This window comes from Gadus morhua, chromosome 14 (assembly GCF_902167405.1).
Source record: "Gadus morhua chromosome 14, gadMor3.0, whole genome shotgun sequence".
In the NCBI taxonomy this organism is placed as follows: Eukaryota; Metazoa; Chordata; class Actinopteri; order Gadiformes; family Gadidae; genus Gadus; species Gadus morhua.
The window spans coordinates 8,403,397-8,427,382 of NC_044061.1; the positions used below are offsets into that span (position 1 = coordinate 8,403,397).

At 48.9% G+C, this 23,986-nt stretch overlaps 1 protein-coding gene across 1 annotated transcript in view; it reads right to left on the minus strand.

The window, feature by feature from the left end:
• Positions 1–6,613: 6,613 nt before the first annotated feature.
• Positions 6,614–23,986, minus strand: part of mmp15b (matrix metallopeptidase 15b) — a 26,252-nt gene continuing 8,879 nt past the window's right edge. Inside the window, exons 3-10 of the mRNA XM_030376819.1 lie at positions 23,497–23,619; positions 22,702–23,009; positions 17,838–17,999; positions 17,374–17,582; positions 13,220–13,358; positions 10,323–10,473; positions 9,721–9,839; positions 6,614–8,680 (exon numbers count right to left, since the gene is read on the minus strand). Coding sequence (XP_030232679.1) covers positions 8,148–8,680; positions 9,721–9,839; positions 10,323–10,473; positions 13,220–13,358; positions 17,374–17,582; positions 17,838–17,999; positions 22,702–23,009; positions 23,497–23,619 — 1,744 coding nt within the window. The 3' untranslated portion in view covers positions 6,614–8,147. The remainder of the gene's footprint in view (positions 8,681–9,720; positions 9,840–10,322; positions 10,474–13,219; positions 13,359–17,373; positions 17,583–17,837; positions 18,000–22,701; positions 23,010–23,496; positions 23,620–23,986) is intronic.

The window sequence follows — 23,986 nt, forward strand, 5'->3', positions numbered from 1 at the left end:
CACAACAAATGGGTCACATGAAGCATAAGTGAGTTCCAAGCATGGCTCCTGCTGTTTATCTAAGCCCGGGAATCATTTCATTCAGGATCGTTTAGGAGTGGCAGGTGAGTTTTCGCTCTGCTGTAGCCATGGTCTGCTAATTCTTTATTAACTGTAGTCGCTAATCATTAACAGGTTCACATCCCTTTCTGCCTCAGCGCTAAGAGAGGACTGTAAGTAGTTAGCCTTCTCCATGGGGTGTAACTAGTGATAACTGGAGTGGATTTTACGAGGTACTGTACTGTCCCAGACTCTCTGCTGTAACAAACACACGCACAGACAGACAGACACACAGTAAACAGCAGGTAGGCATTACAACATTACCATTTCTCAAGGCTATACAGCGCAGACAGCACGCTAACTGACTGACTCATCTATAATGTAAACACAAACATGGACACGCACCATTAAACTTGTTTGTGTACAAATTACAAAGAGGTATGCCATCCCCTCCTGCCCCTTTCTTCTTTTTGCACAAACCTCAAATGTATCATAGGTGAGAGTAAAGTAGGTCATGTTTTCGAACAGGTAGTTAATAATGTATAAAGTCAGAAAACTGTAGAAATCGCCCACTTCTTTACACAGCTTGTTTGAATAATATAGCACCTTCCCTTTTCGGAATATGTTTCCAACTCTCACACTTTCCTTTTTCCTGACTAAAGTTCCCAGCGCACGTCAGTTAGGACTCAACTGAATGACATGAAACAGTTCATACATTTTGCCATAATACAATAATGTGTTTCTGGCTCACTTCTTGAGTGATGGTGTGTATTAATATCAGTGTATTCTCTGGACTCCATTTCCTCCATTTGAGTCAATTCATCCTGTCACTTATCTGAGAAATGTGCCTGTTGTTTCATCCTAAAGTTAGTGTGGCGACGTGTACTGTGACCAGTCTGTTTCAGCCGTTTGGTTCTTGTTCCACTGTCCGAGAATCTCATATCACATCTGAAAAAACACGGGTTCCATCAAAGAGCGGCGTGGCGACCAATCTGTTTATTCAGTGAGCCCAGCCGCTCGCCACAGCTGAACTCTGGAGCTGCGGAGTCAAGACTCAGCGGCCACTGCTCTTCCTGTTCTCTCATGCTAGTCCCGCGTGGGACAGGAAGCCCGAGCATATAGACTGTGACCTCACCATAGGAAGCAGGAACAGAGGCAAAATGTGTGCATGTGTGCAAAAAAAAGGAGGACTTTTGAACTGGCGATGTTGGAATCTTGGTCCCTGAGGCCTGAATGAAGACATGGGATCCTTATGCCTGCCTTCGAACGTAACTGACCTTTGCGTACGTTCCCTATCTGTATGAAAAGAAAGACTGGATAGGTCATCAGTATTTCAAGTTTTTTTTTTTAATGTGTACATGACCAGCATGAATTGTTAACACACTCAGAGAAAAGAGGTGAACACACAACAACATAAATGTATAAAATCTTACAATTTTCTACCGAAACAAAACAAAAGAAAAAAAACGAGACAAAAACAAATCCTAAAGCAATAAAAAACCCAAACCTAATTGGAATGTTATCAACACAAATCAAAAAAAAAACAACATCAATACCAACATTGTCATCAAGTTCAGAGAGAAATTCGAACCACACAATATTAAAAGAAACCTAAAAATGATTGCAGCATAAACTAACAAGTCAAATGATATTCTCATCCATACAAACGTTATAATCTCTGTCAAAGACGATGATGATGATGATGATGATGATGATGATGATGATGATGATGCTGGTGTGGAGGCTTGTCCACTCGTATCAATGACGCAAGGTTACCAAGGGATGTGTGAGATGCTATGACTTTAAGTCCCCCAACATGGCCGGGGGCTTGCATCTATCAAGACCCCAAAACTTATTTTAATAAGGTCTATATACATTATACTAAAAGACACATACAACAAGAATCACTAAAGGCATTTCCATTTACCTTCCCGTTTTCTTTTAATTGAAAGCATATTGAATCACTACCCTCTCTACTGCTACCTCAAGCAGCTTGCGCATGGGGGGGAATACAGCTTTGCCTCTGGGAGTGGTTTGACTGGCAGAAAACACCAATGGTTTCCAACCATGTGGTTTCAGTCCGTTAGTCTGTTGGGTTTAGTTCAACCACAAAGTATCCCTGCTAACACTCATACTCAAACATACAACCACAGAAAGAAAGAAAGTGCTCCTCTTGTCCACTGGTGAGTTCAGCCACAGATGTAAAGAATGTCCCTTCTTGTATCTTCAACTGCTTTTTTTTAAATTCATTAGAAGGGTTGTTTGTTTTATGTTATTTTTCTGTTAGGCTCAATAAGCAAGGTGAGAGGCACCCTGATAAAAAAACAAAAAAATCAAAGGACACAGATATTTGAACCACTTCTGGGGTTTGAATGGCATCATGGGAACAGAGTTCGATAGGTGAACCTGAGCTCATCTCCCGACAGCCCTCAATTCATCACACTTAACCATTCAGATTGAATAAAGTCATATGTTGTATAAAGCTGTTTTTAAGCACAGGACAGTACAGGACCAAAACAATGACCGGGCTTGTTTTTTTTGTTCTTGTTTTGTGTATGCTAGTGGTTATCAAGCAGTGCAAAAAGACAACGTGAGCCGTCTGAAGAATCTGGGCAAGGAATGCTCGGAGGCCCCTCCACCATCAGACCCCCTCAGTTTGACATGAGAGACCCCACCCTGTCTCAAGAAGAACCATCCCAGTTTCGGTCAAGGAATACATATACAGTCATCGGGGAGGAAACCTGTGTCTTGCACGTCCAAGAGGAGCTCACGGCTCAAAAATGCAAATAAAAATTCAAGTGAGGGGACAAGGCGTCAGAAAAATATACCAAGAAGAATTACGACTCAGATAAACTACTGTGACACGGTGGGTTACCTGACAGCGCGTTAAGGCCCAATAACGGTAACATTTAACTTCTGTGATTTGCCTTTGTGACCCAAACGTGAGGCTGTTAGTTCCGTAATATAGCGCATGAAGTGTTTTAGGTTTCTGGGGTAGCTGGCTAGGAAGGGCTTAGTGAGACAATTATACACTTGTGTTTTTATTGTGTTTGCTGCCTGTTGAGAAAGAACGATAATGAGATATGAGAGAGTGAATGGTAGGGGGTATTATTAGAGAGAGAGAGAGAGAGAGAGAGAGAGAGAGAGAGAGAGAGAGAGAGAGAGAGAGAGAGAGAGAGAGAGAGAGAGAATTAGAGTGAGAGGCAGTTATTATAACGACCCCCCTGGGTGTACAATATTGGGCTGGGCATTGTAAGCAGTAGGAAAGGAGAGAGAGAGAGACAGAGAGAGACAGAGACAGAGACAGAGACAGAGAGAGAGAGAGAGAGAGAGAGAGAGAGAGAGAGAGAGAGAGAGAGAGAGAGAGAGAGAGAGAGAGAGAGCAAGAGCGCGAGAGAGAGCAAGGGAGCCAGATACAGGGAGAAAGGAGAGAGGGGAAGAGAGAGAGAGAGAGATTTACAATCAAGAAAAACAGCCTTCCCTTAGGAAGTGCTGAGCACATTAATTGAAGCCAGCGATCGCTCCCACTGCCTCCCACCTCACATGCACGCCTGAGACACGCAGGTATGAATGCTCACATACGTGGATCCTATATACACGATACAAAATATATATATATAGTGTTTAGAACCGATGAAAACACGCTTGACAGAGGCCAGGCCATCCCTCTCTCACGCTCTCTTTAAAGACTCCTACATCTGCTGCACCCAGTACTACAGCTGCACCCAGTAAGCCTGCACCCAGTTCCGCTGATCCCAGTGCATGTAAGCACTGGAGGAGCCAGAAGGGTTTGGAATTCACATTCCTAGACGGGTCTCACAGGTACAGGCTCTTTTCAAACCGTAAACCCTTTCACGGAATTGTAATTTCCTTAAGGTTATTGTTTATTTTGCATGTGTGTGTGTATCTCTATCGAGAGAGAGAGAGAGAGAGAGAGAGAGAGAGAGAGAGAGAGAGAGAGAGAGAGAGAGAGAGAGAGAGAGAGAGAGAGAGAGAGAGAGAGAGAGAGAGACACATGAAAATAAACATTAACTTAAAGGAAATTACAATTTTCCCTCAGAGATAGAGAGAGAGAGAGACAAAGGGAAGAGGGTCAGCTATAAAGGGAGAGAGGGGGGAGATACACAGAGGGACAGCGATAAAGAGAGAAAGAGGGGGAGAGAGAGAAGACGGACGGTGATAAAGAGAGAGAGGGGGGGGGGGGGACAGAGGGAAGAGGCGCAGTGGACTGCGTCAGACCCAATGAGGCGTCAGACCCTGAGTTTGTCCAGATGCAGTCCTGCCTGAGCCACCCTTGATCTGCACGCTGGGAGGTGGTGTGTGTGTGTGTGTGTGTGTGTGTGTGTGTGTGTGTGTGTGTGTGTGTGTGTGTGTGTGTGTGTGTGTGTGTGTGTGTGTGTGTGTGTGTTTGTGTGTGCAGGGAATGGAGAGGGAAGGAGATAGGAGGTGGACAGTGAGGCCACGGGGCATGGCTTCTACCACTGATTAAATTGCCCCCTCCCCCCCCTGCCTTCCCCCCCCAAGCCCATGAGGAGACAAAACGGAAGACTGAGGATACCGTTTCCTGGCAACTGCTATCGAGCGGCTAGGGAATCAATGTGTGTGTGTGTGTGTGTGTGTGTGTGGGTGTGTCGGTGGGAGTGACTTAGGGTGGGATTCTTGATGGCTGCTGATGCTCCGCCTATTCCCCAGTCTGTACTAACCATAAGTGGCCTGTTTCTCTTCCTCTTTCAGTGCGCGCGCGTGTGTGTGTGTGTGTGTGTGTGTGTGTGTGTGTGTGTGTGTGTGTGTGTGTGTGTGTGTGTGTGTGTGTGTGTGTGTGTGTGTGTGTGTGTGTGTGTGTGTGTGTGTGTGTGTGTGTGTGTGCGCATCTGTATGCTCCTCTGCCACTTAACTGGCAGAGAAGCACATCCGTGTCAATATTTCAGCTTTGCCTCTCAAAATAAATGAAGTGAGCAAAATCAAACTATGAAAAAAATACAAAAAACTTTGTAAACTTCACTACGGAAATTCAATAGGAAGGGGGGGGGGGGGGGGGGGTTGATGACCGGCCCCGCACCAGAGTCCTGGGGAAGGGGGAGGGGGAGTTCAGTGGAAGAGGGTTGTTGACCGACCGTCCCACTCGGGACCTGGGTGAGAGGTGTAAACACACCCGCCGAGGGCTTCCTACGACCGCTCCGAGGCGAGTGCTCGCTCGCCGGGGGAGCGTGGCGGTGTGTTTGGGGAACGGGGGCCAGCCGCCAGAGGACCTTACAGGGAGCTCCGCACAGGCCTCCCTTCCTAAAAAGGGTCTCCCACGCGGACTCCTTCACCCCCCCCCCTCCTCGCACTACCCCCCCCCACCGGCGCCGCCACCTCCTCATCTGCAGAGCTTCTCTTGAATTTTGGTCAACAAGAGGCGATAGGATCAGTGCCCCCGCACACAAACACACACACAAACACTCACACCCACACATACACACACTCACACCGCTGTATAACACACCCACACATGGAACACCCACAAACAAACACATTCGTCCAATTCCACTGCTCTGCTGATCCCTCTGATCAACTGATCAAGTGTGTGCGCGTGTGTGTGTGTGTGTGTGTGTGTGTGTGTGTGTGTGTGTGTGTGTGTGTGTGTGTGTGTGTGTGTGTGTGTGTGTGTGTGTAATCTGAGTGGGATAACATAGCCAGCTTTCCTGGACAGGGTGGACCCCTTACTTGTACTCTCCCCATCAGAAGGATTCCTTCCCTTGTCCAAAGCCTGTGTGTCCCTGCCGCACACAGACACACACACACACGCACATGCACACCTTCTCTCTGTGTTCTTTTACTCTTGTGTTATTCTCTACTCCTCTTTGCCTAATCCTACAACCCCCTGCTCCGACTCTCCCCCTCTCTCTCTCTCTCTCTCTCTCTTTCTCTCTCTCTCTCTCCCTCCCTCTCTCCCTCTCTCCCTCTCTCCCCCTCTGCCTTTCTCTCCCCCTCTGCCTCTCTCTCTCCCTCTTTCTCTGCCCTCTCCCCCTGCTCTCCGTGCAACCAGTGTGTGATCTTCCAGAGATGAAGGGGTAAGGCGCTATGTTTTGGTTTGGGGGGGTACCGGGGGGGCCGGCGAGGTTGGTTTAAGTGAGGTCACGGGGGGCCGACAGCGATCGTGTACACCTGTTGTTTTTCTTTAATAAGAGGATTACCGGGACCTCGTGTCCTCATGTCTGTACTCTACCCCTCCATGGGTTCTACGGGCCAGGAGAGCCAGAAGCTGAGATCTTCAGAGTGGAACCCCCTCCTACCCCCCCCCCCCCCCCCCCCCCCCCCCCCCCAGAGTCCTTTGTTTGCTTCTTTGCTTTGCCATGCTTTATATCCACGTTCAACACACACAGACACACATTGAAATGCACACAAACACACTCACACAAACACAGACCCCTACAAACACACACAAACACAGACCCCTACACACACACAAACACAGACCCCTACAAACACACGCACAATCATAGACACACACACAAACACAGACCCCTACACACACACAAACACAGACCCCTACACACACACAAACACAGACCTCTTCACACACACAAACACAGACCCCTACTCACACACAAACACACACCCCTTCACACACACAAACACAAAGACACAGACCCCTACACACACACAAATACACACCCCTTCACACACACATGATTTAGGCCCATGTATTTCTCCTCTGGCGCTAAGGAGGGAGGTTGCTAGCATACCGCAGTGAGAGGAGGCGCAGAAAAAAAAACACCGCTATCCGGATATCTCGACGTACGTGAAAGCAAACCACTTCACTAAGACATCACCCGCAGAGCTCTTCAAGTGACCCTCCAAAAAAGAATAACAAAACCCATTAAGTTAACTCCATGTGTCCAGGGCACATGAGGAGGAGGAGGGAGGGAGGGAGGGAGGGCGGGGGAGGGAGAGGGAGAGGGAGCAAGCCAGAAAGCAAGTGAACTGTAACTGAATGCCCGTTTGTTCTGAGAACCGTGTCAGTGTTGGTAGCAGGCCGCGACCGGGGGTCAGAGAGCAGTGGAAGGGGGGGGGGGGGGGGGGGTGTCAGGGAAGGGCGGTGTGGCTGACACCTGGTTGCAGGATGTGATAAAAAGGAAAGCAGGTGGTGTTTACAAGGACTCCACCCCACCCACCCAGACACCCCGAACACCTCCAGAAAGTGCCCATGTCCGTCCGTCCGTCCGTCCGTCCGTCCGTCCGTCCGCCCCAGACCACCAGATCCATGGCCAGTTCTCCTAGGAGGTCTCCACTGCCAATCTCATGCTCAGCCAGGCTTTTAAGCATGTTGTTGAGCAGTGTGTGCGGTGTGTGTGGGTGTATGAGGAGCGGGGGGCGGCGGAGATAAACAAGCCAGAGATAAAGACATTTCACTGTTCCCCTGGAGTCAGGTGATCCCGCTGTGAAGAGAGGAAGGAACGCACGCTCGGGAAGGAGAACAGAACAGCTTTCCTGGTTCGGAAAGGAGCAACAACCGAAAATACAAATGGCAAATGGTGAAAAAAAATAAAGAAATAATAAGAAAAGAATACAGAAACTCCTGGCACACAATACGCAACCAAAACAAAAACAAGATGAAAAGAATGTGCAAACTTCTCTCATATAAATAGACTACCGTGGATGCAGCGCACCAGAGGGGATGGTTGGAAGGGATGTTGATGTGGTTGGTGTGTGTGTGTGTGTGTGTGTGTGTGTGTGTGTGTGTGTGTGTGTGTGTGTGTGTGTGCGTGTGTGTATGTTAGTATAAGTATGAAAACAATTCCTGTCCCAGGTGTTTTCGTGGGTTTTATGTCGTTTTATGTACGACTTTTTGCGTACATCTCAATTTGCGTTTTGTTTGTGTGTGTGTGTGTGTCGGTGTGTGTATGTGTGTGTGATGTATGCGTGTACGTAACTCACTCTCTTGCATTGATTGCACACAGACTCACGGAGCACTCTGAGTCAGACACGCCGACGCATCACTCGAAGGCTCGCCAGTAGGGGTGGGGGGGGGCCGAGGGTTTGTGTGTGAGGGGGCCGGCGTCGAAGCTCCCTCCAAAGCTACGACTAAAGTTCAAAGGTCGGGGATGGGGGGGGTTCAGTGGGGGTCAAACCCAGTCTTGCAGCGAGCGCTTGCAGTGCACCAGCAGCCGCGGCGCGCCCTTCCTCTGCAGCGTGCTGATGATGGCGTAGATCAACCCCAAGATGCACAGCACCAGGAAGAGGGGAATGGTGATCATCAGGATGTTCATGGTGCGCTCCTCGCTGTCGTTCACCTTCAGCACCACGTCCACCTCGTTGGTGTTCTCCTCGCGACCCTCACGCTTGTCGTCGTCGTCGCCGCCGCCGCCGCCGCCGTCACCGCCGTCGACGTCCTTCGTCCCGCCGTCTTTCCCGCCGTCCTTCCCGCCGTCCTTGTCGCCGTCGTCTCCGTCCCCGCCGCGGCCCACGTCGGGGTTGAAGGGGGGCTGGTTGACGTCGGGGTACCGGCGGTCGGCGTCGGTGTCGCGGTCCGGCTCCACCGGGTCCACGCTGCAGCCCATGAAGTCCCGCAGGATGGACTTGGGGTAGCCCGGCTCGCTCTTCATGCGGTGGTTGTCAAACTTCCAGTACCTGGAGCCCTTGTAGAAGTAGGTGTAGGCTGCGGAGGGGAGCCGAGTAAACGGTGAAACAAGCGGTTTTAAATGTGCACGGTAAAAGGATTGTATGGTGGGTACATTAATAGGTAAGGGGTCTTCTGTGTAGGTTTGCCTTTTATGGCTGCAGTGTAATAGCCCACAAATATGAATGGAAAATATTGGGAATAAGGGATGTTAACACTGAGGTAAAACCCTAAGTGTAAACCACACAGGGAAGGATAATCTGCAGTGAAAGACATTAGAACTTAAAATGACCCTTCCTATACTGCATAACGGCATGATGTAACCTGCAATACATCAGAACAAACACGCAGACCACATGTGATAATAGCCTTTAATTTCACTGTTAAGATTATTCTAAAAGAACAGGCAGATACTATAAATTACACATATACATCTAATAAAAAGGGCTTTAAGGAACGATGTGTAAATTATTGCTGCCCTTGCCTTTGGGGAGGGTTTTTATTCTCAAGATTTAAGACATTTAGGACTACTCATTCAAAAGAGTGGGACTTTGCAGTCATGGCAACTGCAGAATACAGATGAGAGAGTATAGATACAAGGGTATTCCAGACTCTCATATATTCCCATAATGGGTATTTGTATCATGATGTCACTTTTTCTCTATATATAAAACACCCCCATTGACACACTCACACACACACACTCACAGACAGACACACAGCACACACACTGCCTGGCCCTGATTCATTCTTGCATGGCCGTCCCCTGACTTTCCATGCCACTCCCTAATGCTCTCTCTCTCTCTCTCTCTCTCTCTCTCTCTCTCTCTCTCTCTCTCTCTCTCTCTCTCTCTCTCTCTCTCTCTCTCTCTCTCTCTCTCTCTCTCTCTCTCTCTCTCTCTCTCTCTCTCTCTCTCTCTCTCTCTCTCTCTCTCTCTCTCTCTCCCTCTCTCCCCCCCCCCCCCCCCCCCCCCCCCCACAGACCCACACTGCTGATGCACTTCAGAAGGGTCTAGTCCCTTGGCCTCTCCTCCCCAACCCAGCCCCCCCAACCCCAGCACCCTGTGCTCACAGCTCACCTCCATCATCGTTGAGGAAGGCACCCTTGGGAGATGAGGGCACTGAGGTGTCCCACACACTGATGGGCTTCGGGTAGTCCCTGTCGGCCGCACGCGACTGCTCGTTAAAACGCCAGTACCTGCGGGCGGGGGGGGAGGGGGGGGGGGGGGTTGAGACCAAAGTGTGAATGCACGGTGGTGCCTTGGCTGTGTACGCGTGTTAGGCACGCAGTGCGTCTCGCGTGGGACGCCATCTCTTTCCCCAGCTTCATCAATCCTAAGCAGGATTCAGTTCACCAACCAAACCATTCCCCCCTTTTGGGGTCGAACATTAATATTAGATTGCATTTGAGGGCAGTAGGTTGTGAAAAGGTTGCAAAAAAAGTAGAGTGATTAGTGATTCCTTCCAAAGCGACTTCCTTCGATTCAAGGACAGAGGTAGACACATTGTGGTTTGCCAGAACCTATCCTTGAGGAATCAGAGGGTGGTAACCTCCCTCCCAACACCTTAAGGACGCCATAACTGCCTTCCCCGTAGCTAAAATCGTAGCTTAGCGGTTAGAGTACTTGTCTTCCGATCAAAAGAGCGTAAGCGTAGGGTTGATCCCAGGGGGAGCATTTACCGGTCTCCCTGGAAGAAGTAGGTGTAGCCAGAGGGCTCCCACCAGATGGCCGCGTCGATGCGGTCGTACGGGATGTCTCGGCCGTAATCGGTCAGCTCAAGTGGGTAGCCGGGCTCCAGGTTAGCCTCCCTGAAGAGCCAGTACCTGTTCCCTGGAGGGAGGGAAAGATCTGCATTACTACCACCACCTCACCTGCAAGGCCCATGCCTACATCAACAAGGTCATAGTGGACGGACATAGGACCTCGCAGTGGACAGCGTGCATAGGAAAATTGAGTGGAGGTGGTAGGCTTCATTCTGCTATGAGGCAAAACACTGTGGGTTGGCCCAGGGTTGTACACATCAGTGAATGTGTCCCCTTTCTCATTGTTGGAGAACCTGATATACTACTTTAAATATCATTATAGAAAAAGATGCAAGAGAAGGAATTTCCCAAGAGAGGAGATGGTGCAAAGGTACGAGAGTGATGACAAGCAAAATTGTCTAACTACGGTTGTTGCAGAGCCCATCAACTATAGTTAAAGTCTGCTCCCAAGCCTTTGGACCCAGTAGGCAGCTTGTTAGGAAGAGATGGACAACAGAGAGAGAGAGAGAGAGAGAGAGAGAGAGAGAGAGAGAGAGAGAGAGAGAGAGAGAGAGAGAGAGAGAGAGAGAGAGAGAGAGAGAGAGAGAGAGAGAGAGAGAGAGAGAGAGAGAGAGAGAGAGAGAGAGAGAGAGAGAGAGAGAGAGAGAGAGAGAGAGAGAGAGAGAGAGAGAGAGAGAGAGAGAGAGAGAGAGAGAGAGAGAGAGACACGGGGTAGCCCTGTTTGAGAGCTAACGAGAGAACGAGAGAGGAAGAGAGTAAATCCTTTCCATGGTTGAACGGTCCTTTACGATGCGTTCAGTGGGACTTTCCCTTCAACCCACAACCCACTCATAACCCAAGGTACACACTCTAAAGAGCTGTTAACCAGGCCCTATGCACACACGCACACACACCGACATACCCACACACGTACATACAAACACATACACATATACCCCGACACACAAACATACACACACACACATCCACAAACACTACACACATACGCCCCAACACACCGGCACACACCCACACACACATGCACACCGACCCACACACATCCACACACACACACACACACACATTCACATACAGTCCGACACACACACACCGACGCACACACAGGGTTTGCTGACAGACTAATCCCAGAGTAATTGAAAAGGCATGAAAACAATAACAGAAACTCATACACAATTGTGTTGCTTTTCATACGATGGGGCTAATCATTTTTTGGCCACGAAACATAAGTAAAACATAAAGGCATCATAAAGAGTGGGAAAAATGCCCTACTTCAGGGCCTCAGCGATGTGGTCTGGTGCCTAATGGTCCATTAGGATGGTTTGGTCCTAATGTGTACGGGTAAAGTGGGCCGGGTGTGATTGCTTTTCAGCGTGTTTCAAGAACCCTGGGACCCCCACACCCCCGCGCCCTGGCTGGCTTCCAGGACATCTCCACCCTCTGGGACCCCCCTCTTTGTTTATAGTCCACCCCCTGCACTCAGCATCTGGGGGGGGGGGGTGTCGAAACTGGTCAGTAGAGATGGATGTCTGCCTGCAAGTCTGTGGGTCTGTCTGACTGTCTCCGTCTGGATTTATGTCAGTGTGGCTCTCTGTCGATACCTCTGTCTGTCGGTCAGTCAGTCTCTCTGCCTGTCTGTCAGTCTGAACATAATAACAGCATTACATAAAAACTGCTTTTCATCACGACATTTTTCAGCTATTACCAGTTTGATTCGAGCATAACCAAAGAAAAAATGGATACGTCTTTATCGGCAATTTTACATTTTACATGAACTTATCTAAAACATACTAAGAAACGTCTCCCCAGATGTGAGTTTTAAGGCACCAGGAGGTTCCCTGGCTCTGCGGGCCAGATGGCCGCCAGGGGCCGTTCTGAGGTCCCCGCTCTCTACACTTAGCTTTTATTCCTCCTCATGCAGGCGGATGGACGACGGCCAAGTGTCAGAGCCATAGGGCTTGCCAATGACATCATCATCATCCTCATCACCACCATCATCGTCAACACCATCATCGTAGTTTTCGGTGGCCCAAGAGACTGGCTGGCTGCCTTAAAGGCACAGCGCGCTCACCTCCATTGTAACAGACAGGGCGCTTGCACTGTGTCACATCGCTTAAACATGAGTGATGTTGAGATAAAAGCTAGGCGTAACCCGTTTTCAATGGGCTTTAAGAAAAAAAACAACACAAAACCGTAAGCCAATAATATTCTGTAGGATTGATTTCTCTGAGGCGTCCAGTCTGTGCACACTCATATAACCGTTGCACGTTTCATCAGAGTTATTCTGCCGTGGTTCAAGTGAACGGCAGAATAAAAAGGGCCAGATGTTCCCTATTGTTAGAGTGAACCCATTTAATCTTCAGGGTATTCACATCTCATGCACTCACGGCATTAACCCCCCCGCCCCCCTCTATCGTGAAATCTGTGATATTGGCCCATAATAAAAGTGTGGGGAGGAAAGGAATAGGAGGCTTCATTGGGACAGGGTGGATGCACTACTGCACATGGAGGCCTTTCCATATGTCGAGCATGGTCTTCTGAGGATCGTATTGAAACAGATGTTGAACTAATGAAATAATGAACATGCTTGGTTGTGTGCTTAATGTGCAAAAAAAACAGATATACAGTATTAAGGGGCGGAACATAGCACTATGTGTGTGTGTGTGTGTGTGTGTGTGTGTGTGTGTGTGTGTGTGTGTGTGTGTGTGTGTGTGTGTGTGTGTGTGTGTGTGTGTGTGTGTTTTATATTGGTGAGCACTGGGAAGTAGTCTGCACGTATGCCTGTACGTGTGTGGGTTTGGGCCATAAGCTCGTACCTTTAAAGAAGACAAACTTCCCGTCGTGTCTCTCGTAGGCCGCGTCGATGTCCCCGGGCAGACCCCTCCAGAAGTGGCTGATGGGCATCGGGTAGTTGTCCAGGACCCGGTTCCTCCGCACCCGCCAGAACCAACGACCCTGAGGGGAGCAGCAACAAACACAGGTTCGATCCCCAGTGTCCACTATCTACCATGAACTTCAACCGCTCCAAAATGACTGCAGGTCATCTGGAGAACAGCTTCTGCACCATTGTTCAATAGAAGTGAACTGATGAATCAAAATCAATTGGAAGTATTGCAAAGCCACATATTTACAACCGTGTCTATGAAAGTAATTGTAATAAATGCACACAATATCTGTGTCTCTTGACCTCCCCTGGTCTCTCCCTCTTGACCTCCCTTGGTCGGTCTCTCTCTCTCTCTCTCTCTCTCTCTCTCTCTCTCTCTCTCTCTCTCTCTCTCTCTCTCTCTCTCTCTCTCTCTCTCTCTCTCTCTCTCTCTCTCTCTCTCTCTCTCTCTCTCTCTCTCTCTCTCTCTCTCTCTCTCTCTCTCTCTCTCTCTCTCTCTCCTTAATGACATCACAGGCTTGGGTGAACAACGCCAGAGTGTATTCAGGAAATATACTTCTCCAACCTTGAAACGCTCACAGGCACACTTGGAGATTTATATGAAAGACAATGAAAGACAATGAGGGAGAGCAAAAGACAACTACACATACCTACACTCCTACACACACACACACGCATACACAAACCAATGCATACACACACACACAAACACACACACACACACACACACACACAAGCACACGCACAAACACCCACACACGTGCTCAAAAAGTTCAGAGTTCCAGTGTGAATGCAGCTGGTTTGCTTCCTCCCTTTTAACCGATAGCATCCCAACTCTTATTTCCCAGCAGGCCTTGCAGCGTCGCCACTGCTGGGTGGTCGTCATGCCAGGCGTACAGACTACAACACGCAAAGTGCACCAGGAGGTACAATTAACCAACAAGAGGCCCGGGAAACTATCAGGCTAATAATAGCTAGCCTTTGCTCTGCTCTGTTCAAATCACGAGTCCTGTTATCGTACACATTGAGACACACACAGACACGCACGCGACTGTCTCTCAGTCCCCGGGCTCTGATAAAACCATGTACCATGTATCACTGGAATAAAAACGGTTACAGCTGTTGGCTCAAGTCCAGAGAAGATAACCGTTGGTTTCTGTGGGAAAACAGAATGTCTTCCAAACTGAGAAACTTTTCCTATGATTTTATACACAATCATACACAGCCACTCGCAGGCACAGGACAGTGCCTGTGTGCCGTTTTTGAAACCTGTGTATGGGACATATCTTTGTTTCTAAGTATAGATACAAGTCTATGTATATACCCAAGCTGGAGGACAGATTTATACCACCGGCCACGGCACTTTCAGATTCCTCCATTAGCTGTGAGCCAATAGCTGGTTGCCCCGGGTAATGTAACAATAAAAGGCTCAAGGCTGTGTCTTCCTTTGGCAGGCTCCACTATGTTCACCCTTCAAGAGGAGGAGGAGGAGGAGGAGGAGGAGGAAGAGGAGGAGGAGGAGGAGGAGGAGGAGGAGGAGGAGGAGGAGGAGGACACACACAGGAAGGCCGGATGGCTCAGCAAAAACACAAGAGAACTGGACAGGACAGGGGAGAGGAGGGGTGGAGAGAAAGAGTAGGACACAGAAGGTAAGGACAGGATAGAGAAGGAATGGGATGGGAAGGAAAGGAAAGAAGAGGAGGTAAGGGATAAGAGGAGAGGAGAAGAGAGGAGAGGAGAGGAGAGGAGAGGAGAGGAGAGGAGAGGAGAGGCGAGGAGAGGAGAGGAGAGGAGAGGAGAGGAGAGGAGAGGAGAGGAGAGGAGAGGAAAGGAGAGGAGAGGAGAGGAGAGAACGGATGGAAGGGAGGGAAAGGAAGGGAGAGCAAAGAACAGAACAGAACAGAACAGAATAGAACAGAGATAAACAAGTTAACCAGGGTGTTTAGAGCATCCACCTAGGGCGATGAGAGTTCAACTCCGAGAGAGCCCCAGCAGAACTCAGGGACCGACAAGAAAAGCACTTCCTCCCACGTTAATATCCGGAACTCTTACAGGAAGATATATATTGCGTGTGTGTGTGTGTGTGTGTGTGTGTGTGTGTGTGTGTGTGTGTGTGTGTGTGTGTCTGTGTGAGTGTGTGTGTGTGTGCGCACGCGCGTGCGTGTGTGGTCAGGACAGGAAATTAGCAATTAACCATTAGGACTGACAGGCCTCTCTTCCCCACTCAGAGAGCGCTGGGCGGTGGTGTTGAGGGATGCCTCCCACACACACACCCCTATTGACGGGGATCTATAGTCGACCTGGGCACTTAGCCGGGAGATATTAAATGAAGAGAGTGTAACGACACCCCCAGCGTTGGGCTGCACACTGTTATTGAGCGACGGCCTCGTTTTCATACTGAGCAAGAAGGACGAGGGGGCCGTGCGTTGAACATGAGCCGGGCGCACGAGGAGATTAGCGGTGTAGAAATAGTCTCTGTACAACACAACGGCACATTCGCAAACCAAGCCAAGTTCTGGGGAGTGAGTGAGTTTAAAACAAGTAGATATCTGAACGATTCCCCTCAACTGATCACCATAAACGGTCTGTTGTTTCCCCCTTGGTATATAAATACTGTTCCCGTTGACACAAGTCAGGCATAGCACATGGTCGCCCCTATGGAACACACTGAATCACACGTCATGTGAGAAACACACTGGGACATCCGAATAGATGCAATTTTCGAACTTTCTTTCTGAAGTGTAACATACTTTGTTTTTCTCGGCAGAGCCAACCCCCCACTAGCCAGACTTCACTGCGTTATGTTTTTATTGGTTTGCTGCTTCATATATAAAGATTTTGCAACCAAGATTCAATTACAAATGCAATACACTGACAATACAGTTCAGCACTGCTGATCATTCATTTTTGGGTGGGTTTCAAGGAGATCCACCTCCAGCACACACATAAAAGCTTCTTTGCAGAAGGAAAAGGGTTCCAACAGTGGGACTTAAAAGGTTTTCTCTCTTATTTCCCTCCTAATAATTAGTTTCTGCTTCTTTCATCCCACCTCGATATGCCTGCCATTCAGGGTTTAAGGGTGAGGAGTGTTTCAAATGTGAAACCCTTTGAAACAGTGTAACCCTTTGAGACGCCCACTGGGATTAGGAAAAAACATAGAGGACCTGCCTTGACCATGAAAAAAGAACAATTCAACAAATCAGACTCAAGCCTACGTTTTCTGAAATCAGCGAGCTGTGAGCCTTCAGAGATCTAAGAATGGGACTTCAGCTGTGGGTGAAGTGCAGAGCAGGGGACTGTACGCATGAGCAGCCTCATCTATTAGTGAAGAATCTGACCCTCACCCCAGCTGAAGGTGAAGCCCTGTTAATATCTAACCAGCACCTGGTCCGGAGTGGCGCAGTTAGAATGAGTCAGGGGACTCCAAGGAGATGGTGGTTGGGAGAGGGGGGGGGGGTCCATGACTGACCACCGCCCCGGCCACACCCGGGCCATTCGTTCCATGCCATTACAGGCAACAGACCTACTGCTTTACAACCCCACTGAGGGAGCAGCACCTGTTGACCCCTGGTCTGCTGGTCTGTGACCCCCTGGCACCTCAAGGCGGCGATAACAGCAACAACAACCTCAACGTTACAGCATAAAAACAAAGTGTTTTAATATCGCGGTCTGAATGAGCTTTTTTATCGGGGTACTGGACTGCGATGCTCTGCGGGGAACGGGGGTGCCACGCCTGGACCCGTTGCGAGGTTAACCTCATAAAATGGGCAACGAGGTGAAAAGGCCCCTTGCTCTCCGGGGTGCCCTCCCTTTATGCTGCAGAGCGGGGCGTGCTTATACTAAGGCAGCCGAGGAGCTCGTCAAAACACAGCGGCCGCTTCAAGGATGCGGACGGCCATTACATCGGCGAGATGCACGCACCCGCGCAAATGAGTACATGCTGACACAAACGCACTCTAACACACGCTCATGCACACACACACACACACACACACACACACACACACACACACATACATACAAACGTACACACCCAAACACACAAGCACACACACAAATAAACACTCTACATACACAAACACTCACCTTAAACACAAACATCTCCCCTCTGAGCATGGTGACCACATCGAAATTCCCGTCGCAGATATTGGGTCCGTAGTGGTCCGGTCTTTCCGTGGTCCTGGGGCGTTCCGGCTGTCTGGGAGGCGCCTGCGGGGGGGACTGTGGTGGACGCGGATCGGGGCGGCGGGGGATGACGTCGGGCAGGGCCTTGGTGGGTGCGCTGTTTGGCAGACCTATCAGGCGGTCGTCAACAGACAAACAAGATATTTAGGATACGGAGGGCAATCAAACTGACTTCGGGTCTCCTTGCCATGTCTAGTGTCCGAAAGTCCCATCCCACCACATTTGGACCGACAACAGAAACCAAAGAAACCCTGGTGCATGTTTCAGATTTAGCATACAACATCCCCTATCTCTGTTTTCGCCAATTCTAGTAATATTCAATAGATATCCCTGTGAATGTCCACAAAGTCCTGTCCCAGACCTACCGTAGATCTGCTGGATTCCCCGGAGGTCGTCCTCAGGCAGCTGGAAGTTGTCCGTCTCCATCCACTGGTAGAAGGGAGCCATGATGGCCAGGGGGTTGTTGGAGTGTTCCAGGCCCAGGGCGTGGCCCAGCTCGTGGACTGCCACCAGGAACAGGTCGTTACCTGTGGAAGGAGGAGGAAGAGGAGGAGGAGGAAGAGGAGGAGCCGGAGGAGGGTAAAGAGGAGGATGAAATTAAGGAAGAGGAGGTAGAGAAGGAGGAAGAGTAGGTGGAGGAAGAGGATGGGGAGAAGGAGGACAAGGGGGGTTTAAAGGCGAAGAAAGAGAAGTGGTTGTAGGAGAGAAGAAGAGAGAAGGAGCGATCAGGATCAGCATTTGTGTTTTGGATGTCCTGAATTACTAAAAGTACAGCATGACCATGAGAAGGGGCCACATCACAGGCTGGCTGTCCCCCCATTCCCCACCAGAACCCCTCACTCGCTGGTCCACTGCAACAAGGTACAGAAGGACCCATTAAAGCAAGCGTGACTCTAGTTATTTGCTTCTCCCAAGAGAGAGAGAGAGAGAGAGAGAGAGAGAGAGAGAGAGAGAGAGAGAGAACAACAGAGAACAATATGTTTGTTTTTTGTTCTGTTTGTGTGTCTCTGAATGGCCAAATACAGTCATTTAAAATGTACAGTGTTTGCCGTTTACAGCAGAGTTGGAATCCCCCAGTCCCCAACTTCCTGTGCCTGCTGTGCTTGTTCACTGTTTATCTGGGCCAGCCAGGCTCTGCGACTGATGTCGTTATGTGTATGGTTCAGGGACAAGACATCTGCTCTTCTGGTCTGCCACACTTTGTTGCACTACCATGTTATTTCAGAGGGTCAAACTGTCTGTGACGCAGACCATAATGACAACTCGTTTTTCTTCTTAACATTGACGCGAATGTATACAAAAAAGCACAAAATAAAAAAAAAGTAAATGGGTCTGAAATAGCTTGTTCTATCCTCATATCCTCCTGTTGAACTTCCACTTCCGACCTTTGACCCTACCAGCCTATTGTCTGACCGACTGAGCAGAGCAGAATTGAATGAATTGAGTTGAATGAATGTCTGCCCCCCTCCCCGGTTATGATGAGCTCATCCTCACACCACTCTGTCTCGGCTCATTCTGCTTTACATTCCCCGCCTGACTCTCTTTAAAAGACACACACACATATGTGAGGGCACACACACACACACACACACACACACACACACACACACACACACACACACACACACACACACACACACACACACACACACACACACACTTGCCAAGGCTTCTTCTGTGCCTGTGTAATTCAAGAGCCACATGAATGTCCTCAAGTCCCAGCTAACTGTCAGGGAGGGCATGAGACAGTGTAAGAAAATGAAAGAGCGAGAGTAGGTTGAAAAGACAGTGAGACAGAGAGGGAGAGAGCAAAAGACTCACTAGCTGTTGCACACAGAGAAAGAGGGCTTTGTGAGGTAACCGTGACAACCACTCAGCTTGACGCAAGGCAAAAAAAGAAAAATACGATGGTAGAGCTTCAATCGTCTCAGAAAAAGTTTGGCACCGCCGGCAGCGCGTCGCTCCTCTGACTAACAGTATGCACAGTTACACCATTCAGCCGACTTGGTATTATTCTACTGCCGCCACAGCAAACACTCACTCAGTCCACCGCAATCACACCCCCTTCATCGGCCTGGGAGACCACAGGGAAATCCAAACGCGACGTAACGCGCAATTAAACAACAGTTAAACATCTCGGCCAGAGGCCCTCTGAGAAACCGTGCTGCAATATGGAGTTTACTTGTCTTCTGCACAGTTTTAATGTTTGCCTTCGTTTTCCGCCTCTTTCTCTTCTGTCTGACAATCTGCCAATTGCATCAACCGGCCCTAAAGCATTGGACGGCCTGGGTGCACTTCAGGTGGTTCAGATGTTTGAGGGAGGTGTAAATACAGTGCTGTGTTCAGGGGCGGTTGGTGGAAGAGAATAGGGGTGCGTCACAACACTTAGAGGGCCGTGATCGGCATAAGATCCTCGCTCCCAGGCAGATGTAATGCTGCGTTACTAGAGTTGGAATCACTTCATGATTACCGCGCTGTTTATGGCTCCCGGAATGGGCCGTGCTCGCTACGAGGTGGAGGGAAGATGCGATCGTAATACTGAGACAACACAAAACGCTCCTGCTGTATCAGACTCAGCATTCTGTATACATGTCGTACTTACAAGAGTCCTTTCAAACACTGAGTGTGAATGCTATGATTTATGGTGGTCCGACTCGGACCTCGGATTTGACGTCACGTCCACACTTCAAGCGCTTTATTATGTTTCGCTCGGTCGTTGGAGAAAACATGGACGCAACCAAGAAAGCTGTTGTCGCGGTAGCATTGGCAGAGTACCAGGCGCTCCAAAATAAGTAGGCAATAGGCCATAGGCAGAGAAACGGATGCAGTAAGGTATTGCAGTATTACGACAGTTCATACTTCAAGTCACACTGGGCGCAGCCATCTTGAATTCTGACTCGGAATCCTTGCTCGGCCTCCTCTGAGTTCATCCAAACAAGCAAGTTCGCCGTCCAAGGAAAAGGGGAGTGTTCATGCGTGTCGCTAGGCAACGTCCTCGGATCTCCGAGACGGATGGATAATAAAACGCAACATTAGTTTCTGACGTCTTGAGGGTTTACCCGATTTGAGTTGCCTTATCTGAGAAAAATGGTTCCCATGGATAATTATTCATACAATAACAAACCATATAATGATTCAGCTTGTTATTTATGAGCCATCTTGTTTTAAGATCCTTGACTGGTGTTTATGGGAATAACCTCAGTGAGTGAGTGCTAGCGATCAGGAGCGATCTGACCTGCCACTGTTACTGTCAAGTAATAGTGGCCCGGTCAGATCAGGTAAGGTAACTGTTACCCTGCTTGACATTCCTTCACTAAACCGTTTCCTTTCGACATGGTATCTTTCAGTAAGTGCAGAGTGGGTCCACCATAATAACGTGTGGTTAGCATGTACGGTAGTCAACATTTAAAAGCATGTGCATGGGTTGTGAAAAGAGAAAGCCTGTGGTTTCCTTGAGGGTAGCTCTGTGATTGGGCTGCTGCTGTGCGCTTAATAACAATGAGAACAGTCTACTTGTGTCCCCTGGGCGCTGCTGCTCACACACCCACTTACTGTGGCATGCAACTGTCCCTGTGATCTGTCCTGCCACACACACACACACACACGCACGCACGCACACACACACACACACACACACACACACACACACACACACACACACACACACACACACACACACACACACACACACACACACACTCCCATATACACGCACACACAAACGTCAACGCACACACACACACACACAATGAAATACACAGAAATGCACACATAACAAGACTGGTACACTACTCACACACAAACTCGATGAAGTACACAGAGGTGAAGCACATGCATGCTTGCGGCCACCCACACAAAAAGCTGTCCACACTCTACTAGCAAACCACACACACACACACACACACACACACACACACACACACACACACACACACACACACACACACACACACACACACACACACACACACAAAAGCACTTAGACGCGCCGTCTCTGTGTGCTGTTCCTGAGACAGTAGATAACCGGCCAGGAAGGACTTTTGTCACTGAAAGCCCTCGGGGCACCAGAGGTTAATGGGTACACAGCTTGATCCTCAGGTCTTTATAGGGGGGAACATAGAGGATACATGACACTGTTTACTGCTTAGCCCTTCAGCAGACAGCATTATCCGAAGCGACAGTTCAAATACACCACAGTAAGAGCAAGGGGTTGGGCATCTTGCTTGACGGATTGATGTAGAGGCTGCAGAAAAATGAAACCTGCAAACCGGGACACTACCATGCGCCCCTATCAGTAAAAGATCAGTTAAGATGTGCACAGGGCAATAGTGTTAATCATTTTTCTTAATAAATGTTTGTTGAGGGTTAGTAGTATTCCAAGGCAATATTGGAATCGTGTTTATTTTGTGTGTGTGTGTGTGTGTGTGTGTATGTGTGTTTAACTGCTTATGGGGGCTTATGGCATACCGCCAGTGCAAGACCATGGGTCTTTTGGGTGTTTTTGTGACTTTGTAACACAACACTGATTGCACAAGAGCGTCATTTACTAACAAACCACAGAATAGGAGGGGGAAAGAGACACCCAAAGGCACAGTTTATGTCCAGGATTGTGTGTTGTCATAAGGCAACGCCATGGTATGTACTAGTTCCAAGGCAGTGAGTTGACTAAAGGCTTCTGGAAGTGTGATGGATGATGCAGCTGGGGGGTTTGCCTGCTTCGCTTAAGGCTATGATAACGGAAGATTATGGGGCCCTTCTAAACTTAAACAAGTATGGCGTTAGTTTACGGCACAAAACCTCAGCTCAAGCATGTGCTCTCAATTATCATAAAGGTCAGTTCCGTGCAGAACATTACTAAGTACCCTCAACAGATCAACACGTAGTGGTGCCGACCAAAGCGATCAATGCAAAGATAAAGCTACATTTAAAGGAAAAACTGGTAATTTCGTAGAATAAATACATGAAAATGAAGCAGATAAATTAAGCGGTCCCAATGTTGGAATTTTAGGCCCAATCCCATTTCTACCCCTTACCCCTTCCCCATACCCCTCCAACTTGTTTTGAAGGGGGAAGGGGAAGGGGAAGGGGTAAGGGGAAGGGGTAAGGGGTACAAATGGGATTGGGCCTTAAACTATCATCACAACGGAACAGATGTGTTTATATACAACGTTAAAAAAAGAAAAGGTGTTCTAGAAGCTAACATCAGCTCCGGCCCATCTGAACCCTTACCCTGCAGGTTCTGGTCTCCGATGGTCCAGGGCTCGTCCGAGTCAAAGTGCGTGTCCCCCCCCATGCCGGGCCCGGGGAAGTAGGCGTGGGCCAGGAAGCCCCCCTCTCCGTCGAACGGCGAACTGTCGCCGTGGAAACCCGAGGCGAAGAAGATCATGATGTCGGGCTCCTTGCGGCGGCCATATTTGATCTCCTGGTAGGAGATTTCGTCAAAGGTCAAGGGGGTCACCGTCTGCCACACCTTGAAGGCCCGGCGGATCGCCTCGTACGAGTTGTACTCTCCGATCTTAGGGGTGTAGTTCTGGATGCTGAGGGGGAACATGGTAACACCGTCACAGGGAGGTCCTTATATGCGCTTTTGCAGTGCCACGTTATAAGCCATTTCATGGTTTGTCAATACATTTGACATGTTTTTTCCTTTAGGGTTTCCTTAAGGGTCTCTTTTAGGGTGCAATTCAAACGGACATGCAAAGTACAGGTAATGGTCATTAAGGAGCAGATAGGGGTGAGGTGTATTTGGGGTACAGGTCATTAAGGAGCAGATAGGGGTGAGGTGTATTTGGGGTAGAGGTCATCAAGGATCAGATAGGGATACGGTGACATTGGGAGCGTAAAGGTAGTTTGGGAATCAAACCTGAAACCCCTACACAATCCTGACCCTTTATTCACTTTCCGGGGTCGGCAAGAAGCATTTACCCGTCATACTCTTTCAAATTTTCTAGGAGCAATACAATCTTTTCTGAGTCTTCTTTGAGATGAATCCAGTAAGAGTTCTTGGTTGGACTAGTTTTTTACCTGTATGTTAGGTGAGTCTTGCTCCATTTGTGTCCGGTGAGAGCGTAGCGTTTGCGTCGCACGTTGGTTTTTATCTGCCCTCCGAACTTGTCAGGAACTCCGCAGCGAGGTCGCTTCATGGCTCTGGATGAGGAGAGATCAACTTTATTTATGCAATGCTTTTCATGCAAAACTGCTATACAGAATGCAATACAGCATTTCATGAACAAGAACGAAAATGAGGTTAAAGAGTGTGTGTGTGTGTGTGTGTGTGTGTGTGTGTGTGTGTGTGTGTGTGTGTGCGCGCGCGCGCGTGCGTGTGCGTGTGCAGTGAGTTGGAGACCCAAAACAATCCATCACCAAAACAAAACATCACTTTCAAGCAAAAGGGAGCTGCATGGGACACAATCCTGTGAATTTCATCAGTAATTCTCCTCAGTACTTTCTGTTAATAGTTAATCATTTAGCAGACACTTTTATCCAAAGTGACAATGAATGAATGCAAGTACGG